The sequence below is a fragment of the Branchiostoma belcheri genome, unplaced genomic scaffold, assembly GCF_001625305.1.
Source record: "Branchiostoma belcheri isolate BF01 breed outbred unplaced genomic scaffold, Haploidv18h27 scaffold6, whole genome shotgun sequence".
NCBI classification, from domain to species: Eukaryota; Metazoa; Chordata; class Leptocardii; order Amphioxiformes; family Branchiostomatidae; genus Branchiostoma; species Branchiostoma belcheri.
Genome location: NW_017804242.1, coordinates 7,031,968 through 7,052,495, shown reverse-complemented (window position 1 = coordinate 7,052,495; position 20,528 = coordinate 7,031,968). Strand labels below are relative to the sequence as shown.

The 20,528-nt window shown below is 38.7% G+C and overlaps 2 protein-coding genes across 4 annotated transcripts in view; one reads left to right on the top strand and one right to left on the bottom strand.

The window, feature by feature from the left end:
- Window positions 1–7,759, bottom strand: LOC109482505 (small RNA 2'-O-methyltransferase-like). 2 transcript variants are annotated; one of them, XM_019785235.1, is made up of 7 exons: window positions 7,696–7,759; window positions 6,262–6,457; window positions 4,852–4,927; window positions 2,936–3,107; window positions 1,783–1,965; window positions 1,106–1,277; window positions 1–513 (listed from the first exon to the last, which is right to left on the bottom strand). In XM_019785235.1, the coding sequence occupies exons 2-7, from the start codon at window positions 6,448–6,450 to the stop codon at window positions 31–33; spliced, it is 1,275 nt and encodes a 424-aa protein (XP_019640794.1). In that variant the 5' UTR covers window positions 6,451–6,457; window positions 7,696–7,759; the 3' UTR covers window positions 1–30. The 2 variants fall into 2 exon arrangements, with proteins under 2 accessions (XP_019640794.1, XP_019640795.1); XM_019785236.1 differs by having other exon boundaries at window positions 6,262–6,454; window positions 7,696–7,749.
- Window positions 7,760–8,028: 269 nt separating this feature from the next.
- The window catches only part of LOC109482504 (phosphatidylinositol 4-phosphate 5-kinase-like protein 1), a 28,743-nt gene continuing 16,243 nt past the window's right edge, over window positions 8,029–20,528 (top strand). Inside the window, exons 1-2 of one of the 2 annotated variants that reach the window (XM_019785233.1) lie at window positions 8,029–8,071; window positions 14,004–14,277. In XM_019785233.1, the coding sequence (XP_019640792.1) occupies window positions 14,212–14,277 (66 nt within the window). In that variant the 5' untranslated portion in view covers window positions 8,029–8,071; window positions 14,004–14,211. Of the gene's footprint in view, window positions 8,072–14,003; window positions 14,278–17,804; window positions 17,856–20,528 lie in introns of those variants that run through there. The other variant, XM_019785234.1, reaches the window with a different exon arrangement.

The following is a 20,528-nucleotide window of genomic DNA, read 5'->3' as shown; positions in this document are numbered from 1 at the left end:
CATTGAACATCCCACCAGAACTACCTGATATTAAACCCAGTCCTCTTCACATGGCAGAGGTACATGTACTGTAGACCTCCCAGTGTCTGTTCTACTGTAGTCAACGTTATGCTGTGTTTCGTCTTCCTCCGCATCATCGAACATCCCACCAGAACTACCTGAAGTCTCACTGTAACAATCATCATCATCATCATCATTGTTTTCGGTTTTGTCCATACAGCAGACCACAGCAGTTTTGTCCTGGCTGAGTTTCACATCATCTGAACCCACTAAAGCAGACTGTAAACTCTGAACGTCAGGACAAACTCTCTTCAAACCCTGGAACTTCATCAGAATGTCCAGAGGAATTGAAACTTCCTGAGGAGAAGTTGCGTCTTCGTTATCATCATCTTCTTCTTCCTCCCCATGGACTCTCCGCTGAATGATCTGTCTGATGTAGTACTGCACTTCTTGTAGGATCTGCTGCTCCTGGGATAATGTGTTCTCTCTGTATGGGAAGACCGCTTCTGCTATCTGGAAGTTAAATGGATAATGGATCGGTCAACATACCAAGGATGCCCCAGTGGCTAAGGCGAGCGGACGTGGGATCAAAAGGTCATGGGTAAAAGTTCTAGCTGGACAGCACTTTATAAGAATTTCCTTACTGTACCAAAGTGTATGTATAAGGGGAGGTCGACTATTCTTTTGCTGCACCAGTCGAATGTTTCGAAGTGTTTAAAACATTTGGATGTGGACTGGAGGTTTGGCCATGGTTGGCTCAGTACTACAGTAGGTCAGCAGTGTTTGAGGCATGCTCAGGGGTCAAATTTGACTCAAATATAACTCAAATTTGACTTGATTCATATCGAAGATAGGCATGGCCCAAATCTAGTCAGACTGCTCTCAAACTTCAGCCAACCTTGGTTGGTTGGTGGTCGCGGGAAGGTTTTGAATGTGTCACTGGAACTTTAATCTAATATTTTCAATAAAAATTGATATACCGTAGATTATGACTATGGCTCTGACTTTGGCCTTCGAATACCTAACTGTATGTGTGATGGCTGGAAGATCAGTTGACATACCTGAAGAAAACAAACTATTTTCTTTAAAAGAAATGTGATCTCACCAGTTTGTAAGGTGTGCCCCACATAACATCAGAGTTCTGGTCATGGGAGGTCTGTAGTCTTTCAAATATGGCCATCTGTGTGCAGCAGCCCAGGTGTTCAGAACCCTCAGGTCCTGTACCGATACCATGGAACGTCACAGCATAGCTGAACCGGTGAGCAACACCTTCTGCCCTAAAAAGAGGCAATTTAAAACTGATTACAATATTAATTACGATTGTGCTGTTAGTAGAATTCAGAGCAAAACAAGACTGGCAATGAAAAAATACATTGCCATGGTGACAGTGGTTTCTGTTAGGGATATTGTTTGCATGGCACTGCCATCATTTCATGATTTTGAGGAAGCCTTGGTACCCTCCCCTCCCCTGAGTGTATACTAGTAGCGAGCCCTGGGGTCACAGAAAGTCGGGCATCCGGGGCAGACAGGTTTTCCCAAGGGTTTCCAGGAATGTGGGCATGTCAACAAACAGAGCTGGGAGACATTCCTGTGGACATTCCATGCCTGTGGACAAAATTCCTGTACAATTCCTAGAATTCTTGCAAACTGCACACAATACTAGTAACTGTACCATTAGGCTCCTCCCTGAGACGTCAACAACAACTTTTTTTTAATAGAATACATGTACAAATGAACTATCTGATGCTGATATTTTTTAAAGTTAATTTTACGACTTATTACCAATCCTGGAACTCCTGTCTTGTCCACTCGAACCTGTGGTCAGCGTTGCGGAAGCCGCTGAAGTTTGGGAAGAGGACGTTGAACTCTGCGTTGGGAGTGGTGACCACCACCACAGACGGCCTCATGTGGCCAAACACGTTGGACGGCATGGCATCAAGTATTGGAGGGTCAAGATGCTCAATCCTACAGGACAGAGGAGTAGTTGTAGTGTGTTGTTAATACAACAAAAAACAATTTTACTACTAAAATCAAAGAACCCACATATTATAGAAGAAGTGCTAAATTCGTCTTCCATTGCCTAAAAAGAAGAAGTCAAACCCAGTAAAACTAGTGTCATGTCATGTTGTAGAATATAGTATAATGTTAGAAGTAGATATAGTCTCACATACCACTGTATTTTCTTTCTATGTTGTTTGTAACTGCAATTAGCCCTCGGGCAAGTATTTACAATAAAAACTTTCGTATTATTTTTTCAAAAAAAAAAAACTTTCGTTAATAGTAGAAGAAGCAATGGTGGTGGTATAAGTATCAGTAGTAGTAGTACAAAATGTAGTACTAGTAGTAGTGGGGGTGGTGGTAGGAGAGTAGTAGTAGTAGTAATCTTGGCTTGACTAGTAGTAATAGTAGTCACGTGGTAGTATTGATAGTAGTACTTAAGTAGTAGTAGTACTAGTGGACTATCATAATAGTAGACTTAGTACATTTGTAGTAGTAGTAGTAGAAGTACTAATAGTGAAGAAGTAGTGGTAGTAGTACTAGCAGTAAGTAGTTAATAGCAGTAAGTAGCAGTACTAGTATTAATAGTGCTAGTGGTAGTAATACTAGTACTATCGGAACAGATTTAAGATAACTATCGCAACAGATTTAAGATATCTTTAATGCATCAATTTCCCCTGCCGCCTTGCACCATGATTTGGTGCACCTTAGCAGGCTGAATTTACTGGACTTTACTGTTGGAGGTCCTAAAGTATAAAGTTAAATCATGCAAATGTGCTAATAGGGGGCAGTATTTGTCGATATCATACAGATTTCCTTATCCAAATTATAAACTGTATTGTTGCACTAGTATTGATACTGTATTAGGTGCCTTTAAAAGGTTAACACAATTCCAACTTTACAATGCTTTAGAGGAAAATTGTATCGTCCTACATACACTTCCACACATGTGACCATGTCGTACTCCCTGAACCTGTCGTCACACTCAGCGATGGATCCCTGGTACAGACCCACGGTGAACGGGCGCTGTCGGGGCTGCACATAGTCGGACAGCAGGGGCCTGATGACCCCCTGTATGGACTCCAGTATTTCTCCTTCTATATCAATACCTGGGGAAACACATTGTTATGTTTACCGAAGGAAAACATTGTTTTTGCTCTGTTTCTTCTTCTTCCATTCCAAACACTGACCTCTGACCTGAACCAGACTTGTCTCTCACCATGGTAACTGGTGTTGGGTTACACAATGTTGCAATTTTACAGTCGGAGGGATTTAGACTTCAGCTGTCGCTATATATGTGAATGTTTGAGTAAAAAATTAACAGAGCAGACCATGTCCGAAGGTAAACATTATGCATTTGCTTTGCAAATGTTACCTCTCTAGTTTATCATTTGTTATCATTTTATACTTGAACTCTGTTCAAACTGAAATTTCCAAAATAGAACATTAGATTTGCCTGGAAGCAGTGGATTGCTTATTTCTTGAAGAGTAGAAAATTTGGGTAAGTCCAATTTTTTGTGACCGATAACCAATCAGCACCAAGGAGAGACCCCATGTGTGCATGTGTGTGTGTGTGTGTGTGTGTGTGTGTGAGTGAGTGTTTCTTTGTTTGTTTCATCAGTATCTCCATTAGTGCCACATGAATTTCACACGAATAAAGAAATTTTGAACTAGAAAGGCCAATATTTGCTTTGGAGCAAATACAGCGATGGGTTCACCACATTTTACGACATGGCAGGGAAAGAATGAGAAACACAAGGGAATTCGAAAACAATGATTTACATTGATATAACTATAATATGAAGTAACTTACAACTAAAACAACAGTTGGATAGCTATTCCCTACTTTATTGGTTAGGATTTTTAATTGCATAATGCAAACTGTTGATTTAAAAAAAAAAACGTTCATGCCCCGCATTCCAATGCTGGAGCAGAAAGCTTGAAATACCTACAAAACACTTGAATAAAGACATACTGTCAGTATGGAAATGCTCTGTGCAGGTGTTAATCAAGTTAAATCCCAACAGCCAATCAGCAAGAAATGCTCTGTGCAGGTGGAAATGCTCTGTGCAGGTGTTAATCAAGTTAAATCCCAACAGCCAATCAGCAAGAAGTATAGAGGAAAGCTGCATGCCTATTGGTTGATGCCCTGCATTCCATTGTGATGACTCATGCCCAGACGTGGTAAACACAGGCACACTAACACAGTAATACATTTGCTATAACACAGCCAAAAAACTCAAATAAAACCATTCTAAAAGCCTGTATCACAAAAATTCAAAAAACGCCTAGGGGTATTTGCCCACTGTACCTCCATACCAAATTTCAGGACCTTAGGCCCTAAAATGAAGAAGCTGAATCCATTTAAAAAATGGCAGGAGGAGAAGAAGAAGAAGAAGAAGAAGAAACATCAGAAAAAGCAATATGGGTTCACCACCACTTCGTGGTGTGGTGAACCCATAAAAATTACCACGGCCCTCTTATCTCTACCAGAAGATCATTCTGAGTGCATGAGAGCAGGGGGTGGAGGGGTTCTATCCAATTAATAGATAAAATCAACACAAATTAGTCTTCAACATTTTCATTTCCAGTTACCCTGATCTATCAGTGATAGACTGACTTGCAGGAAAACATCAATTTGCAAGGCAAAATCAGACTGGAATCAAAGAACAGCAACAAGGGAAATCGAAGAAGAGGAAGAGTGGCTAGTGGACACAAGATCAATAGGACATAGGTTTGATCCCTGGCATTCCTGGCAACTGTTTTTTTTGCATACATGATGGGAATATTTGTTTTATTATCATTAGATGTGTTTGATCATTAATGGTCTAGATCTATTTAATGCAGTCTCACCTATCAATTGCTCAAGACTTTCCTCTGGTTTAAGAAATCGTATCAGTTTTCCTTCTGCACATCCGAAGTCCACCAACTACAGAGTAAACACATACAAATAAAGATAACACATATATTTATTACATGTAGGTCTAGATATATATAGGATTATGGGAGTTTTCTTTTTCACTACAACGTAGTACAAATAAAGACTCTGTTGGAATCAAAATCACCAGTTACACTTCATGGATAATCTTAGCCTGGGTACCATCCCCAGTAGTATTCGCACGCTCTATAACTGGGTCTGGACTTGAACACATATGTAGCGTCTGGAGTCTGAATATTCGTTCAGATTTTGAACGAGCGTGCTGATTGGTCCTACTCGTCTAAGCCCTTTTTGGGGTATGTACATATTAGGTAAGGGCCGTTCGGACGTCCGAACGGCGACGTTAGCGTCCATTCGAACGTCCGAACGCCTTATCATCAACATGTCCGACGGCAAACCGAACGCTAAAGCGCACATGATATAGCCGTAGTCAGTCTTTCCGCGATAAATCATCAACATGGCTGACGCACAAGCCGCTCAGCTCACGGAGGTTGATGTTGACCTCGCAATCACGTCCGTTTGGGACGATTTAGACGGAATATCGTCGCTCAAAAATGAGCAAAAAGATGCATTGAATAATTTTGTTCGTTGGGCGTCCTACCGGTAAAAAAAAAGAACGCACCCAGAAAAGGAACACTCGCACGAAGATCTGTGTTTACAAAACAACAAACATCACTTGAATAATGCAGGCGCGCCATTGGCCGTCGCCTCTGAGGCTCAGCCAATCAAATGAAGCCCCGCTGCTCGGGCTAGCTCATTACGTGACGTCATCACCAATTGTTTTATATGTGATCAAGTCCAGACCCAGTTATAGAGCGTGCGAATACTACTGGGGATGGTACCCAGGCTAGGATAATCTGACATCACTTAACCAATTTACAAAAAAAATCATTAAAAATCAACATTTGAAGATAGAAAAAAATTCTGGCGTACATTTTTGCTATCACTATAGTGTGCCTCTCTACAAAATATGGTCAGTGAAAACCAAAGCACTTTCCAGGAAAATTGATTTTTCTAAAAAGTGGGCATGGCTCATAACTCAAGATGATGTCATGGTGATGTCATAAAAATTAGCATAAATTATTGTCTTGCAATAAGGTACTTATAAAGAAAAATTCAATGACCATATGTAATTCTAACTAGTGTTTTTAAGATGTCCCCAAAGTCCTCAGGCACCCTTACAAAATGTATATACCACCTTAACAAAAACGTTGACTTAATGGCCAGCTACGATTCAGATGGTGTTCAAACTAAAATGGCTTGCTAAACCTCATGGATAAAGGCATGCAGACGCTCTATAAAGACTTTATACCTTTAACCCTTACCCTTCTTGGCCTGTACTTTTTGACCAGATCAGCGACAGTCTGATATCTCTGTCTGTAGAGAGGAGGAGAGAACACCGGTCCTCCAAACTCCTCCTCATCCTCTACAGTAGCAGATGCTACACTTTCCGATGACGTGTCCTCCTGGGTTCCTCCTGATGTCTCCAGATCAGTATCATCTGTATCCTCCATCTTTCTACTGGAAGAAAAGAAAGTCAAGTTTGTTTGTTATTATCTTGAAAGTTCATCTGAAATCAGTATGAAGCAGGTTTAAACTGTAATATTCAACACAATAAATTGGACTCACCCAAATTTTTGACTGTACAACTCCAGTCTTTGTCAAGGAATAAGCAGTCCACCGCTTCTGTGACGTCACGCAGATAACACACGTGACAACCATCCCTCAACAGAGACGGGGGGCGCTACAGACTTTCTGCACCCTACATGTATGATCCACTGCTCACGGAGTCACGTGTGTTATCTGCGTGACATCACGGAAGCGGGGGATTGCTCATGCTCAGTCTTTGTTATGTTTACAAACAGGAAAACATATTGTTTTTGCTATGTTTCTTCTTCTTCTTCCTTTCAAACAGTGATCTCTGACCTGGCCAATGTCCTGATTTGTTGACATCTCTCACCATGGTAACTGGTGTTGGGTTACACCATGTTGCAATTTTATATCATACCCCATGTCTGACCATACAATATATACATGAATGTATTTGAGTAAAAAATTAAGAATTAACAGAGCAGACCACATGCGAAGGTAAACATTATGCATTTGCTTTGCAAATGTTACCTTTCTACTTTTATAAGGATCTCTTACTGTACATAATTTGACACTATTCTTCCTTGCAATTTCAGGGTAGTAAAACTGAGTCAATTTTCTGGTCTTTTTTAAATGTAGCAAGTTGAATGATCAACCCTTCCATAGCAGAATTCATATCTGTGACACAAAAAATAACAGAAAACATATTTTATCATAGACTGGTTCTAAATATTTATGGGTGGTACCCAAATAATAAAAAGCTGTCTCATGTTGCTTGTTTTGGAGCTTCAAGTAGGAAATGATGATGAAAATGCTTGGTATCAGTCTCAGACTAGATTTCCTCATCCAGTGTATAATATTATCTTTTATTTTGCCACCCTGAATTGCATCCAATGCCCTTAACAATACAACTAATAGTACATTAACAAAACTTATACAATTGGTAGACAAACAAACAAAAATCAAATGAGGAAAACACTTGAAACTGAGCTGAAGAGGTCAGAGGTCAACACAAAGTTGACTGACAAAGAGGGATTGGCAACCATCCATATAATATACCAGAAACTTTTTAAAAGTTGAACAAATCTTTCTCACAAGTTTCTTTGACAGTTTGTATTGCCCTGTAACCTTGAAAATTGATGTTTACAGAGGCAAGGGGATGTTTTTACCGCAAATAAGTGGACTGTCAACTGTCACCTCTTCTTCTTGGTTTCTCTTGGGGTTATCCTCAAAAGACCGGATGCAGGAATAGTCCATTCACGTTACCCCTTTGAGTTTTTTTAGTAATGAAAAAAAATCACAGCCCCTAGTCTAGCATCTTTCATATATCAAATTCATATCATAATTATATACACGATTAAATACGAGAAATCAACGTTTTATGCGTGCTCTTTTGAACGAGTTTCTTTTTTAAAGAAATAAATGACTCCCCTCAAAAGATAGTGGACCTGTCTATTTACCGTGGTTACCCTACACCGTGACGTCATGTAATTAAATCAGCTCGCGGCAAAAAGTGAAGAGAAGAGGGCGGAATCGTAACGCACGGTGAGTGAGTGTTTCTTGATTTTTCTCTGACTTACTCGAGAAATCCTTTCAAATCTCAGCAGTCTAGTGTAGACTGTGATGTTCTTTAGCGATGCGGACCGTCAAATTGTCAAATAAGGGAGGAAATGTTCGTGAAAATGTTTGGGAAAGTCCAGAGGTTTTCGGCAAAGAACGCGCGCGTTCAATGATTTGGCTGTGGTCAGTTTCACAAACCGTAGCAGGCTCATAGAACTGGGGATTTGGTGGTCTTCGGCTGTTTTCTGTATAGCACAGTTTAAAAAACGGGGTAATTCAACCAGGCCGGCTATGTTGTCTATATGCAATCAGAAAATAGCATATAAAAGATCCCAAAGACCATGAAGACCCCCAAAACCTCCAGTTTTTGGCATGCTATGGAGGCTAAAGATGGGCACCCCATGGTTTGACATGGGTATTCGGACTTAGCTGCCCTGCCCGGTCCACCTAAACCGCTGCCCGGTCCGGTCCGAGGCCGCTAATGGGGGTTTTGCGTATCCCATGCGCCGGAGCAAGCATTTCGCTTTTTCTGCGTGCGGTTGCGCCCCCTAGCGCCCCCTATAGCTAGCGTATCACTTCTTCTGGCAACGAATCATTTTCCCGCCGCACTGCCGATACTAGCGTGCACGTGTTTTTTATTTTTTTATTTGGTGATCGTCCCGCTTTGCTTGACGATGTAAACAGAGCTAGAGGTAGTCGAAGTTACATGTATTTACATTACATGAAAATTGCGTTGTAAAACACCAGTGGGATGTCTGATTTTCTACCATTGACAATGTTTTCTTTGTGGCGTCATAGCGAGATCGACAATTCATCGACTGTGCAGACAATAGGGACCAATTTATTAATAGCAGCTCAATCGATCCACGCCGCTCGGCCGAAGAAAAAGCGAATGACTAGCAAATCTACCGGGGACATATGGGAGTTAATTCCCTAATTTGGAAAATTGGTGGCGCTGAGATAAGGACTGGGTGGCGCAGCGCCACTTCCCCATCGTGGAGGTCCCTGCAGCGCGCGGGGTATGTTTTTAATGATTACCACCAATAGTCTTACAAGCAATGCAAAAAGAATTATACATTTATACCACGTGGCACTGAGGTAAATATAATTATACGGGTTCAAAATTGTAATTGCAAATAGTTGGTGAAAAAAAAACATAATTGGGACGCACTTGATGCTGACAAGGAGTAGATTTTATTGTGTGTACTGTTGCATTTCCGGTGCTTTCCGCTAGGGGGCGCAACCGCACTCAGAAAAAGAGAAATGCTTGGATACGCAAAACCCCCATTAGCGGCCTCGGACCGGACCGGGCAGCGGTTTAAGTGGACCGGGCAGGGCAGCTAAGTCCGAATACCCGGTTTGACATGTGTTGGACACGAAGCCTTGAAAATCAAACAAGTCTGTTTCTTTTCACATTGAAGACTGTAGTGTGAAATATAGTGTCTAGATAGTGTTTTCTATGTCCCATTCCTTACACCGGGCACTGTCCCAATTTCAAGGCGTGCAAGACTTGATAAAAACAAACCAGGAATTTGGGGAAAATCAATCATGAAAAAAAAATTTAGATCCTGGGTAGGCGTGGTAAATGATATTGAGACCAAAAATTTCAGCAGAACGATACAGGAATAATTACCATTTTTATCTAATACACACTGCATAGGATTACTTTTAATTTTAGTGTAAATCAAAATATCTTTGATATAACCGTCACAAGATCATTCCAAAGAAGTTGCTGCCAAAGCCTGAAACAAGACAAACTTAAATGTACCATAAGCCGTACCAACCTGTCTGAATTTATCACGGTATCACCCCTCCAAATATTCCCATGAAGCGTTTCCAGGATCCCCCCATTCAGACCCTTTTTCTGGTACATTGACCAGCTTTCCCTTGGCCACCCCCTTAGGATTATAAAAAGGTAGCCTGAAGTCCACACTGTTTACATCTGACTCTATATAATACAGTTAAAAGATATTCCAGTCATGAACAAACTTGCGGAATTGTGAATCGGTTCCGTTCCGTATTGATCGACAAGCCTCTGCACTTCCTTAGGAATTAAGAAGGCGCCAGATCACCCGATAAGGACGTCTTATCAGTTTTCGCAGACACGTAGAGCTTACATCTTCAAAGTAAGACATCTTAACAATTTACTTCTTCATGCAGGCATGCCAGAAGATTAGGAGATAGTGATGGAGATACGTCTGAAGTGAAATCCTTCCAACAACTAATCTTTGTACAGACAAAATTGCTCGCTGTTAAACCAGAAGGGCTGGATGAAGCATTGAAGGGGGCTCTTTCTTTTCAGTTGACCTAAAAAAATCATATTTTCCTCAGGGCTCTAAATACTGGGTACATGCATATGTGCACTTTAGTGCACCCAAAATTGGAGTTGAATTGGAATTGGGATTTTTTTTTATGTGGGTGCACTGGTGCACCTAAATATTTTTGTAGGAATTTTTAACAAGAAAATATATAATAATTGATAGTATACCAGATATTCTTGGTCTCTAAATATCAGAAAAATAATAAAATCTTTGGTTTAGTACTTATTTTAAGATTTTGAAGTTAGCTCTCATTTTAGATTCAAGCTCAGAAGACCTGCAATTAGGTTTTGTTTCATATGGTGCATCCAAAAAATTTTTTGTGCACCTAATTTTTTAGGTTGCGTGCACCAGAGCACTTACATGTATTCCCAAAAATGAATTTTGAGCCCTGTTCCTACAACTATCGTATGTAGTACATGGAGTGGAACTCGCAGCCACCAAGTACTTGTATATACATGTAGTTGGGGTATCACCAAGTTAGATGTCTTTAAACACTGCCTGCACTTAGATATGCACACGTAGGGTGTGTGTAACAGGTCGTTTGGTGTAATTATAATATAGCCAGCTGCCGCCGCCACACTAACATACCAACAAAGCTGGTGTGTTACACCAAAGGGCAGCTATACACACAGATACAGACATGACAGAAGCAAATTCCAATTTATACTTTGTTTCAGTTCAAAAATTGAGAGATTCTGAATCTGTTAACAAGACAATGAGACAAAATATTTGTTGTATTAATTTTAACGATTACAGAATCTCCAGAGTCATTGAAAATAACTTCTATTCACCTTGAAAACATATTCATTTTCCTTGTTTTTCTACATTACATACAATTTGAAGTTGACCGACCCTATTTGCCGTTGCCTGTACATATCGTTATGTGTATTTCCCAAAGGGAGCTTGAGTACAAGGCCTTATGTCTGAAAACAGATCTCAAACTAGAGTTCCCCGATCTCATACCTTCGCCAAATGATGTTAATCTTTATGACTGACAAATTATAGATTAGATTATTCCCCCCTGATTTAAGAAATAGGAACCTAATTTTCATGAATTATATCATTTTATCATAATCTCAACCAAAAAAACAGTCTTATATTAACAAACAATGCATTCTAGCATTTCCTAATAAATTATGCAAATGAGGTCCTGATTTGAATAAATTATGTTTAATGATGTTCACCTCAATTTAACTTTCAAATACCACAAGTATGAAATTCCAGGCAGTTATCATTACATAATTATAAAACTTTCTCATTAATTATGCAAATTAGGTCATTATTAACATAATCAATATCTTCCTGTGTTTCTCTCGTTGTCAATTACCAATGTCACAAGCTTTAATTGTCCTATCATGGAATGCAGCTGATTTATAGAATTTCCCCATAAATTATGCAAATTATATCCATATTTGCATAATTGTCACATAATTATATGAAGGATCACGTAAGCTACCTACATACCAAAAATCACGATGATCCGTCAACCGGTTCTTGAGTTATCCCCTTTTGAATATTTTCAAGAACATATCGCTGCAGTTCCAGAGCAAGCCGCTAGGGGGCCTAAACTCACATCACTTCTTCCCCAGCACAAGAGCTACCTACCATCTAAATTTCATCACCATAGCATGTCTAGATCATGAGATATCAAAACCGGAAGTTCAGCTGCAGTACCATAACAAGCCGCTAGGGGGTCCAAAATCTAATCATTTTGAGGTCTCATCAAGACCTACCCACCTACCAAGTGTCAAGACAATCCATCAAGGCCTTCTCAAGTTATCGTGTTGACAGACACACACACACACACACACACACATACATGTACACGAACGCCCCTGAAAACATAACCTTCTTGGCGAAGGTAATGACAACTACTATAGACATGTTTCCCCTATGGGGTGCTTGAGAGCCGCCTACCTTCTTGTCTCTCATACAAATCAGGATGAAAAATTGCATCAGACTCCCTTTATACTTGTCGGAGTGCGTGTGAAAGTAGATTATGTGATACATCAGGTATAATGGTCCAAATCCTGACAGATATATTACACTATAACGCTGCCTCAGCCATTTCACGATAAGTGCAGATTTTTCAACTTGGATGATGCCAGTGTCACTTTGGATATCCTTTGAATACTAATAATGCAATATGTACTCTACCAGTAGTATGACAGCTGTGTTTTCTAACATTATTCAGGGTTCTAGCTAGCTAGGATTTGATTTTAGCATAGTGGTACTGGCCGCATGTCAAGGGAGCGAAGGGACCGAGAGGGGGGATGGTGCAGAGCTTTTAAAAAATTGAGCTAAAAAGGGGCCATTTGAGGGATACCCAAAGGGAAAAAATGTTATTTCTAGGGTATGTACAATGTATCCTTGATTGGTAATTTTTCACATTTGATCTGGCATTCTTGAACAAAGAAATACAGTCACAATGCCCCTATGCTGTATTGAAAATTTAGCGCAGGGGGTCAAAATTATAGCGTAGGGGGTCAAAATCATAGCATAGGGGGGAAATTTAGCATAGGGGGTGAAAATCATAGCGTACTGGGGGCCCCTACGCTACTTTGCGCTAGCTAGAACCCTGTTATTATGACAGAAGCTTGAGGCATATTTGTTTTAAACTGTCACATTTAGTAGTTGGTAGGAATGATCATGGAAGCCTCCACCTTTCTAAGGAGAACAATATGATAAAATATTAGTTTCCACTAGACTAACATTACAATGCGGCTTCAAAAATAGCAAAATTTGCAGTTTAGTGCAGGTAAAATTGGAGCTGTGCACTAGTATATTCTAAGGTCTATACCTGCACCTAAGCTGCAATCTAAATACATGTACATGTAGGTGTACTAGTATGTGGATTTTTATTTGAGGTACATGTATCTTAACTGTTACCCCGTCCTACATGTATGAAGTATGAAAGAAATAATGGCAATGGTTTCTGAACTGTTTTCATCTTGTGATCCATATACTTCCTAAATGTGGTGCAGGTAAAATTTTAAATGTTACTTGTTACCTACAATGTAACGTTACCTACACCAGTGCAGGTGTGGAGAAAAAAGGATATCAAGCCCTGCTATATAAATGTAACTCTCTTAAAAGGCCAGTCTGGATACCTTGAACTTTAAAAGACAGGCTAGGACAAATTCTACAGCTTAAAAAGGCCCACCCACATACTTGGCATGTGTACGTAAATCGAATATATTACATGTACGTGTATGGCTCTACCTTGAAAGATCATAATTTTATGGACCTCTGTATTATTATGCCATATGGTACATGTAAAGTAGCATATATAAAAGCCACTGGGTATTACATATATGTCTTTATATACTACAGCATTTAGGATAGAAGAAACACTGTTTAGGCAAAACTTAATGCATGCTGCGTTGAGGGATATGAATTACTGTACAGTTAGAGTGCTTGAAAGGAAATGGATGTAAAAACTAAACCACTGCGACAGCTATTTACCGTGTCTGGTACACACATTTAGATGCTACGTCCCGATAACAGTCTATTTCCCTTATCGGCATGTTTTGTTTCCACAGTTTTGTATCGTGATTATTTGGCGCTGACCTTAGAACCGCGTGTTTGTTTTGCAGGTGTGTGTTATTCGTGGCGGAGACCAAATATTGTTGTATCCAGTAGACACCCGGCTATTGTTGACACAAGTCAAGCATGCTGACCTACGGCTAAGGCACTACTCCGGAACCGCTGTCTTTCTCTGGGAAAAAGATGGGCGATTCTTAGCGATCTTCCTGTCTGTTTAGTCGTCGTACATATCGCGCTGCAGTTCTGTAGAACTCTAAAATGGAGAGGAAAAACGACAGCAACATGGCCGAAACGGAAGAAGAACTGACACCTCTAGCAAAACAGGTGAGTGTACGAAACATTGTCAACGTTAACATGGTTTCTTCTAGAAAAATTTAGCATGAGGGAGCAGATCACAAGCATGGCGAGGGAGCAAAGCGCGATTTTTTATGAGAATAACACAGTTTGTAATGCTACATTGTAGTCTTGTTTTTTTGTGTCTTAACTGGAAAAAGATCATTTTGAGAAAGACCAAATGGTATATGTGTATGTAGCCTCTTAGGGTTCAATCTGAAAATTGATATGAGGGAGCTGGCTGGTTATATTACATGAGGGAGTAGCGCCCTTATTCCCCTGTTTAGAAAAAAACCCTGGTTAAGAAAAAATCCATTTACGATTCCAGCAACTACCAACAGGAACATTTGCTGTAGTTTATTCCTCAACTGCAGCCAAATGATGTCGAACTGTACCACCTAATGTTAGTTGGAGCCTGCATCAGAGGAAAGGTACTTAGCCAGAGGAAAGCTTTTAGCCTTATCAGACTGTATAATGTACTTAACGTCTGGGTTGAGTGAGATTGTGCTCAACATGCTGTATGTTAGTGTACATGTAGGTCATGTAGCATATTGATAGTACTGTGAATCTTGGTTTTAGTTTTACAGTGACTCCGGAGGATCCTCTACAAATTTGTGACACTGCAAATATGTCTTCTTTGTATGACTCACTGAACTTAGTAGATTCTGAATTGTTTCAACCACAAATTTAAAACACCATGAAAACCTAAGGTGTCATCTCCCTTCTATAGTGAAATATAAGACCACCATGAAAAGTTCACCTCTTACACTAGTACTGTAGTGTATGTAGTTAAAGATGGGGGAAAATCTGAGCAAGGACATACATTGTATGGTGACTGTCAACAATAAGAATTAATGTAAAATGCTGCTCCTTCCTTCTCCATGACTTATAATGTAGTTACAAGTATATTAATTGTGCAAGCCATCCCCAAAATATGTATAAGTCTGCATAAGATCCTGTGTTCTAAAAATCTACTAGTAAATCTAACTTTCAGTTGCCCCAGGAAAAAAATGTATCATTGCATGCCGTCTTGTCCTCCAAATTTATTTTACCGTGAGGGCTCAAAATACCACCTTCATATTTCGCAGGTAATAAGTGCAGGTGGAATTGTAGCTGTGCAGGTATTTTCTCATGTCTACATCTACCTGCACCTAACCTGCACTGTCTATGAACTGGGTTTATATAAACAATATAGATATACAAAAATGTAATTCTGTGTGGATATTCATTTGCTGCATCCACTGTTATGACATATGAATTGTCAAGAAATAATGGCAATGGTTTCTCAACAGTTTGTGGTGTGATCTATACTTCTTAAATTCTGAATGGTGCAGCTAAATTGCTGGTGATTTTCAAATGTTACCTGCACCAGTGAATGGACAATGCACTGTATGTCAAAACGTATTTTGAGCCCTGTCTTGTAATGCATGACATTGCTGTGTCATGCCTAAATACATACATTCCTGTATTACTGATACATGTACTTATAATAGAGATTACGCAAAGTGGCCCACGGGGACTGCCATTTCCCCAGACAAATATCATATTTATGAATCTATGACATGACTGTTATTTAAAGGCTATGGATGTACAGAGGTCCCAGAATTAATACCCGTTATTATCTTATATATGCCAGAATTGGATATCACATGCATATTTTTATCAATTCTCTTCAACATGATTGTCTGAAATCTATCAATAATTACTCTTTTCATGTGGAAATAATTTCTAGTAAGTGAATTACAATTATGTGAGAGCATGGGAGCAGAAAATTAAAGCACAATTTGAATGGCAAAAGCTACTTTTATACAACTGCAGGGCTCGAAATTCATTTTTTGGAATAGGTACACTGGTGCACCCAACCTAAGAAATTGAGTGCACAAAAATATTTTAGGTGCACCAGATAAGATAAAATAAGTAGAATGTCACTCAGCAAAACTATAATTATGTTTCATTTCAAGAAAAGTACTTACTGTCTAATAATAACAATGATTGTATTTTTTTCTGACACTTAGATGTTAAGAATATGCTGTAACTACTATACATTTAACATCTTTTACATACATGTACATTAAGCCTAAGAATATTTGGGTGCACTAAGGTGCACATGCACCCAGTATTTCGAGCCCTGGTTAGAGGCATTCTATAAAAAATTACACTATTTTTTATAATATCATACAAGATATTGACATGTGCATTTTATGGTACCTAAATTCTATCTAAGCTATAGCTACTTGTATTTTGTGTCAAATACTAATTGTATTCCCCTTCTTAATGTATTTCCCCAAAAATAATACCATATACTATATTTTACACCTAATTGTACGTATATGTAAGGTGTTACTAATAGGTTAAGATGGTAGGGATCATTGACCTTAAGGTTGATTCTGTCAGAAGTTGACTGATTACCTGTCTGAAGATGTACCTAGCATGTTGCTTGCGTGTGGTGACATGCACTGGTCTCTCATGGCTTAAGTTAAAGGTCACTAAATGCATTATTGACGATGGCTCAAATATAGACATGGGCACGTACAAATGATCGGTCACTTACTATATTAGCAAAAGGGCTAGCTCGTATTGAGATTCTAATTATAGATCAGGTGGACTTCCTTAATTCCTGTGTCATTGAACTTTTATTTTCTTATCATTCATAATTTGAGGTAATGGATTGATATAGTGTGACGTCTGTATCCTCATTCAAATTTGATCTTTATTAAGATTCTATAATAGATGTGTATAAAAATTATGTTATAACATAATTTAGATAGTAATTACTATCTAAAAATAAAGTATGTCGATGAAGGTTATTTAGACATCCAGGTAATAAGAATGCCAAAAAAACAGTTACTCAAGCAACTGGATATGATTTGGGGATTTCTTTTAGTAATAGAATAGTTCACATTAACTTCATGTTGAATCATAACTTCTATTAACTATGCTGAATTTGCATTGTGATCCCAGACTATGATACAATTTGTACATGTACATAGCAATTTTGACACTGTTACAGTTGTACAAGACTTAGTATTTGGACAATTTTCATAAGATTATAACTTATATATAAGAACACTACCTGACTTTTTTGCCGTAATACTCATTTTATTGTGTGAAGTTTTGCATGGGAATGGTTCCACAACCCTGTGTAGTGCACAACGTATGTATATCGATTTCTTTCAGTATTTGAAATGGCAGGGAAATTCAAACGAGTATATAATAAACCCCCACAAAGCTCTGTTAGCGTCAGTATATACAATATGCCCTGTCCAGGGAGATTTGTGTGAATGCGAACGTGGTAAATATTTCACAGCGTTCCGCGTACCGAAATCAAAGCCCCGAAGCTCGGTGACCTTTCCCGTCCATGCATTATGGATGGAGAGAGCGAAAGTTGATCCCGAGAGAACGCTATAAAACGTGCGGTAAGATCACTGACTTGCTTATGATTGAACGCTGGGAGCATTGACTGGATTATGCGCAGTTGATTACTCCGAGCGCGAGAGGCGAGGCTTGTCAGTCGCACGATCTCGAAGTCGGCGGAAATAGGCGCGGGAGAGCACCCAATCAAGATGCCGGTAAGTCCAAAGGAATTTCTAGGGAAATCATTTTTCTCTCTTAGTGTCAGGCGCAACTTACGTCAAACATCTGAGTCATGCCGTGATCAAAGGGAAATAGGAAATTAGACGCCGGCATGTTGTTATTTCCGCAGAACAATTCGATTTCCTTAATCAAATTCTAATGTTTTGATGAAGTAGAGGAAACAAAAACTGTTCACAATTTGAAGCAGCAGACTATGTTTTTAGGGACAGGAACAGTTAGTTTTATTCTATGAGAATATCTTAACACACTTAGTCGTAACATCTACAATTAGACGCTGGCATGTTGTTATTTCCGCAGAACAATTCAATTTTCTTAATCAGATTCTAGTGTTTTGATGAAATAGAGAAATGAAAACTGTTCACATTTGAAGCCTGCAGTTACTGTATGTTTTAGGGATAGAAAAAATTTCATTATTTCTGCAGAACAATTCAATTTCCTTATAATAATAAAATTCTAATGTTTTGATGAACTGTAAGAAATGAAAACTGTTCATGATCACTATTGAAGCAGCAGACTATTTTTTTTAGGAACAGGAACAGTTAGTTTTATTCTTCGAGAATATCTAAACACACTAGTCGTAACAGTCTCTACAATTAGACGCTGGCATGTTGTTATTTCCGCAGAACAATTTAATGTTTTGATTAACTTAAGAGGAAAGGAAAACTGTTCACAGTTAAAGTCTTCAGTATGTTTTTAGGGATAGGAAAAATTTCATTCTGTGAAAATATTCTTAACACACTAGTAAATACAGTTTCTACCCCAAGGTAAGAAATACCACCTGCATATTATGCAGGTTAGATAGTGCAGGTAAAATTAGAGCTGCAGGTAGTTCAATCTGATGTCTACCTGCACCTACATTGTAATTATTAGCCTGCAGTGGTTCATGAATTGGGTTCATACATAAAAGTATGGGAATTTTTTTAATCTGCTGCATTAAAAAACTGTTACCACCTACATGTACATGTACATGCATGATGTATAAATGGCAATGGTTTCTGAACAGTTTTCATGTAGCATGATCCATGCTTTCTAAATTCTGATTGATGCAGGTAAAACTAAGTCTGGTACAGGTATACATGTATTTCAATGTCTGGTATGTAGAAAAAAGGATTTTGAGCCCTACTGAACCCAGTGATGATGAATAGATCAAAGGTTTCAACTGAAAGGTTTTCAGTCATACAAGACTATATCACAGTAAATGATAAGAATTATTGGTTTCTGATACAGCTTTTTCCATGACCTTTGTCATATGCAGCACTTTGTTAGAGTATTTAGATTATACTACTGAATATAACAAAGTTACGACCTTGACTCTGCTGTTCTGAGACTACAATATGAAAGTGCTCTCTGGCTAACCTTGTTACTGAGAATACCCACATATACTATAGTATATAACATGTAACATTTTGCTACTCTCCAAGCAGATCTAGAGGTTTAGGCTTTAGCTGAAGTATTTTTTATGTGTTTTCTTGCATTTTATCATGCTTCTATAGCACTACATGTAAGTCTAAGTATCTTTTTTTTTTTACAATTTTGGATTTATTACTGCACTGCCAGTTTGAAACTGTCTTAAACCTTGCAGCCAGTACTGACAGATAATAAAATTGCTTGAAGATAAATCTTTTGTTTCATATTAGCAAAGATACAAAAATAGTCCAAGCCAATTTTTGTAACTCTAACTTGACATTTGGTTATAACCAAAGAGGTTCAATTTTTTAACCTCTTTGTTATGACTGACAACATCACATTTTAGAAGAAAAAGGCATTTTGAATTCCACTCTACAGGGCTGGAAATTCTTTTTTGGAATAGGTGCACTGGTGCACCCAACCTAAAATACGGTGCACCGTATAAAACAAAACCTAATTACTAGACAAGTACAGATCTTACTGCTACTCTTCTGAGCTTGAAACTGAAATGGGAGCTAATTTCAAAATCTTAAATAAGGCAGTGTTCGTTATTATAGCAGTCTGCAATCTGCAGATAGATTTTCAAGATTGCAGAAGAAAAATTTATACAATCTGCAATTTTGCAGCAGGAAAAATTGGCACTTGGGATTTGGCGCTCTTGGCCCCAAGGACAGACAACACTTAAGCTCCTGTTCCAAAACAACAGGAGCTTCTTCACTAATTTGCATCAACCTTGTCTTGACTTGTCTATCTTTTGTTTCTTTTTGGACTTCCAAAAATTTGTCTTCACTAATTTGCATATCAATCAATAGTTCATGCTTATAAACCTGCAAGATTGTAGTATGGAGGCTTGTGTATTTGCAGAAAGTATTTCCAAATTGCAGAACAAAATTTTGACTCTTCTGCAATATTGCAGAGCGCTGAAAAAAAGTATTTCGACCACTGTAAGGACTACAACAAAAATTTTATTATTTTTCTGACTTATGCCAAGAATATCCTGTGTAGTATTTTTCATATAATATGTACAAAATACCTAACAGAAATATTTGGGTGCACCTACAGAAAATAATTGGGTGCACAGCTCCAATTTTGGGTGCACTAAGGTGCACATGCACCCAGTGTTTCGAACCCTGCTCTATAACTTGACATTTGGTTATGTGACAACATTGCATTTCAGTAGAAAAGGGCATTTTGAATTCCAAGCATTGCAGCTGACCTTTAGTTGATGGCTATATAAAGCA

Coding starts and splice junctions, on each gene's coding strand:
- LOC109482505 (XM_019785235.1), bottom strand. CDS start 6,450: ATGGAGGATACAGATGATACTGATCTGGAGACATCAGGAGGAACCCAG. Junction 1,278..1,782: donor AGACAGGAGTTCCAGGATTG/GTAATAAGTCGT, acceptor GCCTCTTTTTAG/GGCAGAAGGTGTTGCTCACC. Junction 514..1,105: donor GGGGCACACCTTACAAACTG/GTGAGATCACAT, acceptor TTTAACTTCCAG/ATAGCAGAAGCGGTCTTCCC.